Genomic DNA, 10,546 nt, shown 5'->3' with positions numbered 1-10,546 from the left:
ACAAAGAAGCTTCTTGCAGCCTCTGGTGTAAATTGCCTGAGGCCCAATGCAAATTCTCCAGCTTTTATTATCTATTATATTTTTTTGGAGCCTGAGTTTTATGAGCAATGGAAAAATGAAGGGGAAATGTGGGCACACTTTACTTCACTATCCAAGAGGAAGCCAGGTATGGCTTTGGCTTTGTCACTGCCAGGACAAAGTGCGATTAAAAGGGAAGTATTTTCGGAGTTGGTTGTGGGTGCTTTGGATACTGAAGACAAATGAGCTCTTCCATTACGAATTATGGAATAGGTCTACAAGAAAGATAATTTGTTGGACATCTATGAAGAATGGTCAACTTTTGATAATTTTAAAAAGGCAGGCAATCAATCTGTGGAATAGTATATTATGGACTTTGATAGGTTGTATCAGAGATTGACAAAGTTTGACCCGAGAGACTTCTGAGGCTGTGCTTGCATTCAGGTTACTGGATTATGCACAGATTTCACACATTGATAGACTTGCTATTGACAGGGATAAAAACAAAAAACTGCAGATGCTGGAAGTATAAAACAAAAACAGAATTACCTGGAAAAACTCAGCAGGTCTGGCAGCATCGGCGGAGAAGAAAAGAGTTGACGTTTCGAGTCCTCATGACCCTTCGACAACTAGGCGAATCCCAGGAAGGGGTGAAATATAAGCTGGTTTAACATGGTGGGGGGGTGGGGTTGGGTGGGGGGAGAGAAGTGGAGGGGGGGGTGGTGTGGTTGTAGGCAAAAGCAGTGATAGAAGCAGATCATCAAAAGATGTCACAGACAGCAGAACAAAAGGACACATAGGTGTCGAAGTTGGTGATATTATCTAAACGAATGTACTAATTAAGAATGAATGGTAGGGCACTCAAGGTATAGCTCTAGTGGGGGTGGGGGGAGCATAAAAGATTTAAAAATATTTTAAAATAATGGAAATAGGTGGGAAAAAGAAAAATCTATATAATTTATTGGAAAAAAACAAAAGGAAGGGGGAAGAAACAGAAAGGGGGTGGGGATGGAGGGGGGAGATCAAGACCTAAAGTTGTTGAATTCAATATTCAGTCCGGAAGGCTGTAAAGTGCGTAGTCAGAAGATGAGGTGTTGTTCCTCCAGTGTGTGTTGGGCTTCACTGCAACAATGCAGCAAGCCAAGGACAGACATGTGGGCAAGAGAGCAGGGTGGAGTGTTGAAATGGCAAGTGACAGGGAGGTTTGGGTCACCCTGGTCCACTCCTCCATCACCCCCTACTCCCCAACCCCCACCTATGGCACCACCCCATGCCCACGCAAAAGATGTAACACCTGCCCCTTCACTTCCACTCTCCTCACCGTCCAAGGGCCCAAACACTCCTTTCAAGTGAAGCAACATTTCACTTGCATTTCCCCCAATTTAGTCTACTGCATTCATTGCTCCCAATGCAGTCTCCTCTACATTGAGAGACCAAACGTAAACTGGGCGACCGCTTTGCAGAACACCTGCGGTTTGTCTGCAAGAATGACCCAAACCTCCCTGTCGCTTGCCATTTCAACACTCCACCCTGCTCTCTTGTCCACATGTCTGTCTTTGGCTTGCTGCATTGTTCCAGTGAAGCCCAACACAAACTGGAGGAACAACACCTCATCTTCTGACTACGCACTTTACAGCCTTCCGGACTGAATATTGAATTCAACAACTTTAGGTCTTGACCTCCCCCCTCCATCCCCACCCCCTTTCTGTTTCTTCCCCTTCCTTTTGTTTTTTTTCAATAAATTATATAGATTTTTCTTTTTCCCACCTATTTCCATTATTTTAAAATATTTTTAAGTCTTTTATGCTCCCCCCACCCCCACTAGAGCTATACCTTGAGTGCCCTACCATCCATTCTTAATTAGCACATTCATTTAAATAACATCACCAACTTCGACACCTCTGTGTTCTTTTGTTCTGCTGTCTGTGACATCTTTTGATGATCTGCTTCTATCACTGCTTTTGCCTACAACCACACCACCCCCCTCCACTTCTCTCCCCCCACCCAACCCCACCCCCCCACCACCTTAAACCAGCTTATATTTCACCCCTTCCTGGGATTCACCTAGTTCTGTCGAAGGGTCATGAGGACTCGAAACGTCAACTCTTTTCTTCTCCGCCGATGCTGCCAGACTTGCTGAGTTTTTCCAGGTAATTCTGTTTTTGTTTTGCTATTGACAGGGTTCAATTTCATGGAGCAGATTCTCTTTTAGACTAAATGGACACTGCCCTAAAAATTTGTGTGAGAAAGCAATTGTTTCCAGTTGCTCTCAGATTACAAACAGTGATACAAAGGATGGAGCACGCTGTGATTGCTGAATTTCAAGACTGCCTGGATACTAGACGCAGGTGTCAGGACAAAGACAGAGTTGCTGATAGGTGGTCTGAGGAGGATTGCACTTTCAGTCAATTTGTAGAATTAGACAGTAAGTGAGATTGGGATGGCAACAGTAGGCTCATGAGATGTGTTTGTTGTGATTTCAAGTATCATTATGCAACAATATGTCTGAAGGGTAAAAATCTAGGGCAATAATTTTAGCTTGGCGGGTGGGTGCGCGCCGGACCTGCTCGAGTATAAAATGATCCACGCTGATGAGCATCCCAACGTCAACGCGCAGTCATGCGATATTTCGTTTGGCAAGCGTGCGCCCGAGTCAGCAGTGCACCCACCAACAATTAAAAGGCTTGTGAAGGGCATTAAATGATGAAATAAGTTGAATTTATGGTTGTTCAACCAACCTTATGGTTGGCAAGCATTCAAAAATGTCAAGTGGCTTTTGCACTTTTTTGGAAACCTCATCCACAGATGGGATGAGGTTTCCTAAAGCAAATAAAAACAAAAAAAAATTAAAAACTTAATTATAACATGTTCCTGCTCACGTGACTCTGTCCCTTCTGCCACCTGTTGTGGATCAGACAGTGCGATGTGCTCATCAGATTGTGATCCCGAGGCTTCTCTAAAGGTAAGTCCCAGAAGGTGTGTGTCTCTGCACTGGTGGAGGGTGTGGGTGAGCCCTGTGACGGGATTGCAGGGTGGGTGCCTTCAGATTCCGCTTCAGAGGTTTCTTAGGGTTTGATTGGAGACTTTGGGTTGTGGACTCTGTGTCAGCTGTTTCCAAGATGTGCCTGCGGAGGCCAGGGGAGATAATTAGTGTATGGCAGTGACCTGTGAAACTGGACATATCACTTACAGCATGGTTGTCTGATGGATTTTGCACTATTGGATCCTCACTTGGTAGAGCACTAACCTCACCATCAGCACAGGAACAGTCCAGATTCTCACCGGCCAGCTGGTTGGCTCTGTTTTCAAGGACCATGAGAGCCTTGATTTCAGGCATTGTTCTGCCAGTCTGCGACCCCCCCCCCCCCCCGCCTTGTTGTGTATCTTGTCCTGCATGAATAGAGATAGAGAGAGTGTAAGCAGGACACCTGCAAGGCCAGATGATGAGTGTGCCTGGCATATGTGGGTGCTGAGTGGTCCCGTGGATGGGATGAGGACAATGAAGGTGTGTGTGAGAGAATGAATGGAGATGTCCCTTGAACTGGCAGTGACTGAGATGCCGGTGGATGTGTGATGGTTTGTGAGTATGTGAGTTGAGCGTGAGGAGAAGAGTGACTTACCCTGGTGGTATGGAAGAGATTATTCATCCGCTTGTGGCACTGGTTGGCTGTCATTTTATGAACATCATTTTATTCACCCACTACTGCACTTAGTGGAAATATGTGACGATTCTGCCCAATGCTCCAAGTGAAACAGTAGTTTATAAAGGTTAAGCACAACTTCCTGGCTTTTGTACTTTTTGTCTCTATTTGTAAATCCTAGTATCCCATATGGTTTGCATTTGATCTCCCTCTCTTCATGGAAAGCCGTACAACCAGTAAAAGCTGACAACGACTGACAGCCTATTACCTATAAAGCCAAGCAGACCAATTGTAATCCTCACCTGGCCCCAATGCAGTGGGACTAGTGTGCATCCTCACCCTCTGGAGAGCTGGCATTTGTACTCCCCCCTCCCCCAGCATTGGCTGCAGGCCACCTGTGACTGTTCTGTCACCATGTGCAGATTGTGCTTCTGTCCTAAACTCCAAATTATGTGCAGTGTCAGAAAGTGAGCTTGCGACAGTGGCCATTAAATTAAGTGACTGCGTTCCTTCATCTTCACTTTCTTCTGGCTTTTCATCCTAAACCACTGGGACCTCAGTGGTTTATTCACATGTGTAATGGAGGATTCTTGAGTGTGAGGAACATGCTGTCTCATGTAGCACTGAAGTGGACCTGGAATATTGTTAGAAATTATAAATATGCGTAGAAATAGGTAAAGGAATATGTTAGTGCTATAAGTTCCATTATACTTGAAACTGCTTAAGGTTTCTTTTCTCTGGAAACAAACCAGTGGATTGGTTTATTCTTAGGCGATGATAAAAATGTAGCCTGAAAAGCGGCCATGGCTGGATAAATAAATAGATGGATAATCATAGTGTTCCACCTTGTGTTTGGGGTCCAGGCGGGGCTCTTAGGGATTGTCTATTTCTCTAAGAAAGTTCATTAAAACTGTAGTTCATAGAAACTGTCATAATTTATTTACAGCTCTTTGTAGAACTCAGTAACTCTACATAAGTTGGGAAACCTCCTTCCCTGCTGATCGCTGTTACTTAATTATCGCATCACTGTTACATCAGCTTCAAATACCGCTGATTTTAACACTTTGCTCTTCAAGTATTGCCAAGCTGTGGTCGTCTTTTCATTTTATTTTGTTGATTTAACAAGGATATTCGCTAGAACGTGAAAGTTAATTGGTTTGTAGGAATAGAATAAAAGTGACTTTAGTAAATCACTACAGTTCATTACTCTGATAAGGAATACAAAATGGCTGGCTGAATGGCCATCATGAACAGCCCATTACAAGTCTTATGGACAGATTTGAACATAAAGAGCTTCAAATAAGAAGATAGGAATAATGAAACTTCTGAAAGTTATATTTGAGGCCAGAGATGGAATATTTTTTGAGAGGATGAAACTGATCAGCGAGAAATGCATAAGCTGAGTTGAGAAAAGATGGTGTAAAGGCCGTATTGATTAAGGAAAGGGTACATGCAAAGCCTGTAGTTATTTATAGCCGGTGGATAATGTTAAAGTGGGCTTTTGCCCCATGGTTTAGACAAAAACCATAACATACAATTAGGACATTGTAAGAAAGGAAATCTTTATAGGGCAATAGGATCCAGTCAATAATCCCTCAAGGTCATCATTGAAAAATGGTGTAAAGTAAGAGAATTAGAAGCCTCCGTGCAGTTAGATGATGAAGGAGAACTCTCAAGGATGATTGTGGTCTAATAATCATGGGTATTTCACAAAGTCTAGAAGCCATGAGACATCACAAAGACAAGAGGAAAAAGAAGAAAAGAGCTCTTTGCACATGGCAGCCAGCTTACTCAACCTCGTCCAGTGATCACTAATTGTTAAGGTCTGTAGGTCATTCCTGTTTATTTAACTTATGTGTTGTAACTAAATGTTTCTTCTTCCTAAGTTGCTTTAAAACCACTTATTTACAGAACTTCAGTTTTGAGTCATCTGTGATTCCCGAATTAAATTCTACAATATCTAAGGAAGATCAACAATTGTGGATTCTGACATTGGTGCTGTTGTCTAGTAGAATTGGGGAACTCTAATGTCCTGGGGCTTGGATGGACTAGCAGAGCAATCCTAGAAAAATATACTGGCACTGAGATCCTGAAGCCTAGTATGAATGGAGGCAGAAGGTTTGCTTGGTTAAGAGGGGGTACATATGACTGGGTCAACTGAGATACCCAAAGGGATGAAGATTTGCAGAATCGAAACTTTAATTTTTCTCAGAAATCTCTCAAAGTACTTCACATACAGGGATATATATATACAAGGGAAGGTCTCCACACATTCCAGTTTCCAGATAGTTTGGGATATGCACAGCTTTTCTTGAAGATCTCTGATGCTCTTTTCTTGAAAACACAACAGCAAAAATTCCCTATCCATTTTAATGGTCAGTAGCTTTCAGAGTTGCTGAAGTTCTAGATTTTCCATGGCCAGAGAAATCCATGCTGCTGATTAAACTCCCTGTGCTGCAAATCAACAGATTCTGACTGACTAAGTTCCGTGAGACCAATCCTCCTCCCCAGAAGCACAGGCTGGGGTTGAGTTTGAGAGCCCTCATCTGGTGGCAACAGCCTTAACACAGGGGCAGTTACCCTACTCCACCCACCACGTGAACAATAATGGTGTGACCTGCTTCACTGGACACAGAGTCTACTGTTGGGTGACCAAAGTGTCTGTCTGTTTCAAGTGATAGGCCTTCTTAATATGTAAAGAGATTTCTATGATATAATTGGGAGCCGATTCCCATTTTCATGTGAAACTGGTTACAGCCAGCATCGTACACAGGTAATGGAAGAGAAGAGGCCTTCTAACGGTACGTGTTAGACTTTTTCTATGGGTTTCAGAGGATTAGAGGTGCAAATCTAGGGGCAATAAAGACCATCTGCACTGCTGCCAAATAGGGACCCCTGAACCTTTGTGATTGTGCCCACCCATGTCCTGTTATTGACCTTGTCGGCAGCAGCTCCGCAGCTTGATTTTCAGGCTTTAATCTAGCAAATTACATTGGATTTGCTGTTTGCCCATGGTTCAGCTGCTGAATTTATGACAGGGGCCTCTTTTCATGACTGCCCAAAAATCCAAATCTGCCCCATGTCTCATGCCATAGGCATGCTCCGACCTGACATTCCTGATGGTGTTAACTTGGAATTGTTCTGGCTTTTGCCAGATCAGTAAAGATATCTCTATTCCAGGACTGAAGCAACTGCACCGTCAAACTGAAAATTACATGTGGCCACTCTAACCTACTGTACATAACTGCACTGTCCTCTAACCTACACTTACACAATTGCACCTCTTTCCAGACGTGTGTTATCAAGGTCCAAAGAGTCACATCATAAAATACAGAGAGTGAAGAGATATTTCCTATAAATCACAGGCTTTTGTTCTATTGACTTTGTATTTCCTCTTATTTATATGAGGAGTTCCCCAATGGGTCAGGTGTAAGATCGGGAACTGGATTCTTCTGCAGATCACCTGGTGCCACTTGCTTGGGAAACATGAATAAAAAGGATCAAATTATTCAGGTTTAACTTTGTCCATGTTTAATTGTTTGTCATTTAAAGTTTTGTAAAAACAGAAGGAATATATTATTAACACCACTCCATGATCATTGTTGTAAAAAGACAGAAATATTGCGGTAAGCTTCAACTTTACTGGTGGTGGAAATGGACAATGGTGGATCTGTCATCCGTTATCTAAGGTGTTTAAATCTCCTTTATAGTGAAGCTCATTGAAAGAGAAATGGGTCAGGATATATAATGGGTGAATGATCTGCTCACATTCTTTACATATTTGCTAAAAGTTAATTTTACACCACTTACCTGAAAAACCTGACTAAATCTTTTAAATCTGGATATAAATAATTCACTATCTGAATAAAACAAGTTACATGTCTTTTGCTCCTGTAAACTATGCAGAAATTGTGAATATAATTATAATTACAAAAGTGAAAGATACTTGACAGAAAAGCAGGGAAATTCCCTCTGACAGAATTTTGACAGGTTTCACGGCTCGGGATTACGCAAAACGAAAGTACTGGATCTAAGTAAATAGGAGCTTATTGGACCCCTCTTTAGCAGAACTTCATTCAACGGAGAGAGAGTCACCGAGGTTGACAGAAGATCCTTCAGCAGAAATCTATTCAGCAGGTCAAAGTCAAAGATGAACAGAGCAACCACTATAATGATTGTCATCCTGCTCCTGTGTGCCATTACTACACAGGGTATGTAGAAATTTCTATCTTGTATTGTAGTTCTTATTGCACTGTAGAGTGTGGAGAGGAGCTTCTCTGTTGAGTTATTGACCAGCTATACAAGTCTCAGTGTGCCGTTTGGATATCCATTGAACAATTAAATTGTCACCGAGGCTATCTGCTACTGAGAATACAATGCCTGTTTTAATACTGAATTCAATGCTGAACCAAAATGCCAAGGTTCTGTCAACTTCAACCAATATCTAAATTTAATTTAAATTAATCTTTCCACAGGTATTCCAATCCCAGGTACTCAAGGACATTGTCAATGCCCTCAGACCACCGCCAATCCTATCGATCCGAGGCACATCAAAAGTTTGAAATACATTCCCAAAGGACCACACTGTGAAACACTGGAAATAATGTGAGTAAATGTGTCAGAATGCCACCTTTAACCTTTCTCCTTTTGTTACCTCAATTTAGAAGCTGTGCTATTTATTCAAAACATGTTGGACCTATCACTATTTATTTCTGAACCAGATTCAAAGTATTTTGTTTAATTCTCACCTTTTGGTGTGAAACATCCAATTTCTGTGAGTTTGATTTTAAAGGTTTATTTTCTCTTCACAGTGTGACCATGAAAAATGGGAATAGATTATGTGTGAGTCCTGATGCCGGGTGGGTGAAGATTATCATTAAAGCTACAAAAGGTTGGTTCCTGGTGCTTGTCAAAATTCAGACGTTGTGTGACTAAAAGCAGATACATTGAATTTGTGAACCGTGAGAGTGAATGTTAAAAAGTTTTTCAGCCACGGTTGTTATCAGGGTGAGTCCTATGCGGTCCTCACCCAGCATCCATTTATGGTTAATCGAGGAAGAGGTGGGGGTGTCACTGGATAGAAATCTGGTGCAGGAATATTTGGTGATGTCATGCTCTGTCACCCATAAAAGCTGTGACCAATTGTCGTACCAGCTGAGATCAGCCAATTCAACTTAGACCTGTGATCAAAACAGGGAACTTAAGAATAAAATATTAAATATATATCATCATTTTCATCTCCTTTTTAGTTGCCTTCCTTCCTTTATGGTCAGCTCCATGATTTTCTGCTTTGCATTTTAAGCTGCCCTAATGCATCATTTTGTATCCTTTTATAATCTTTGATTTTATCTTTAACATAACATTCCTGCAGAATTAATCTTTCAGTGTAACACCATGGATCCTGCATGTTAAAATCATATTGTAAGATCAATGAAGAGTTATCAAGATAACAACTGTTAGTAATGCTGTCTAACAGATCAATATTTAACGTTCCCACATTATGTTGCTGAAGACATTGTCCTCGACATTAAAACAAATGCCTGCTGTTACAGGAAAATTATAATTTATTTAATTTTATTTCAGGTGCCAGACCACACAAATGAGAAATGAAGCTGCAATGGGATGGACTTGAATCTACACCTGGAAACCTGCAGTACAATGAACACTGAAATAAAGTAACCTCTGTCCAGAGTGTTCACTCTCTGATGTCACCTTCCAATAGGTTGTTTGTTTAGATGCCCTGCATTGTTTCCTGAAGCTCATTTCACTGTTTAACTCTGTCATACTGTAATTGTTTACACATGGCCTAAGAAAGGAGGCTTATATTGTGAAACTTTGTGCCAGTACTGAGGTTTTGTTTTACACAATGTGAGGTATACAATTATTACAAATAGCGTCTGATATTGTTATTAGTTACTCTACAACTAAAATCAATCCCCATGTTTTGGAAAGTAATTTCTAATCATCAGAACTTGCCAGTACAATGGAAACCTTCACAGACTTGTGAACTTATGGTGGAATCTAACGAAATGGATAATGTCTGTTGTTAAATTTTAATGTTTGAAACAAGAGTGGGAATTGATGCAAATTTTAGAATAACTGATTTTTAAAATTTTATTATTTCACAAGATTTGATCCTCCCTGCCAAAGCCAGCACTTACTGTCTACCCCTAACTGTCTTGTTAATGTGGCAGTGAGTTTCTTTCCTGTTCCACTGCGCTTGTTGCGGTTTAGGTTCAGGCACCCTGCTGTTAGGCAGGGATGTTCAAAATGAACTTGTAATCATTTCTTCATTACAAACTACCTCCTTACTTCTACTATTTCACCTGAAATGAGTGAGTGACAATCTGTATAAGACCAAATTTAGAAGAATTGTCCTTAGTTATTTCCACTGAAACTATCTGGAATAAGAATGGAATGAAAGATGTAATAAATTAAATAAGCACATTCCTCATATTGCTAGCAGATATATTGAAATGTGAAATAAGAACAGACCATGCTGGAAATACTCAGCAGGTCTGGCAGCATCTGTGGACAGAGAAACAGAGTTAATGATTCACATCAGTAGTTGTTCATTAGACCTGAGAGTCACTTAAATCTGTAACAGTTTTGAAAGCAGGCATGGAAAGTGGTGAGAGCTGGAAATAACAAAAGGGCATTTCTGTGATTGTATTGGAGGTCGAATAGGGTTAATGACAGGAGGGATAATGAAGCAAGGCAAAAGGAGACAGTAATAGGACAAGAATAGGATCAAAAACCATGTCTAGAGGTGGTGTACATGGGAAATTGCAGAAGCACCATTAATAGCTAATGTTCAAATGAAAGGTGAGGGGCTTGGAGGAGGGTCTATGATCTGAAATGATTGAATCCAATGTTGATGGCGTAGG

At 41.2% G+C, this 10,546-nt stretch overlaps 1 protein-coding gene across 1 annotated transcript; it reads left to right on the top strand.

Annotated features, from left to right (window-relative positions):
• Positions 1-7,728: 7,728 nt before the first annotated feature.
• LOC121282798 (interleukin-8-like) lies at positions 7,729-10,200 on the top strand. Its single transcript, XM_041196615.1, has 4 exons — positions 7,729-7,870; positions 8,135-8,264; positions 8,471-8,550; positions 9,243-10,200. Exons 1-4 carry the CDS (start codon positions 7,810-7,812, stop codon positions 9,260-9,262), a joined length of 291 nt encoding a protein of 96 aa, XP_041052549.1. The 5' UTR covers positions 7,729-7,809; the 3' UTR covers positions 9,263-10,200.
• Positions 10,201-10,546: the final 346 nt, after the last annotated feature.

Source organism: Carcharodon carcharias, chromosome 1, assembly GCF_017639515.1.
Source record: "Carcharodon carcharias isolate sCarCar2 chromosome 1, sCarCar2.pri, whole genome shotgun sequence".
Taxonomy (NCBI): Eukaryota; Metazoa; Chordata; class Chondrichthyes; order Lamniformes; family Lamnidae; genus Carcharodon; species Carcharodon carcharias.
This window is presented reverse-complemented; position numbering and strand designations above follow the sequence as displayed.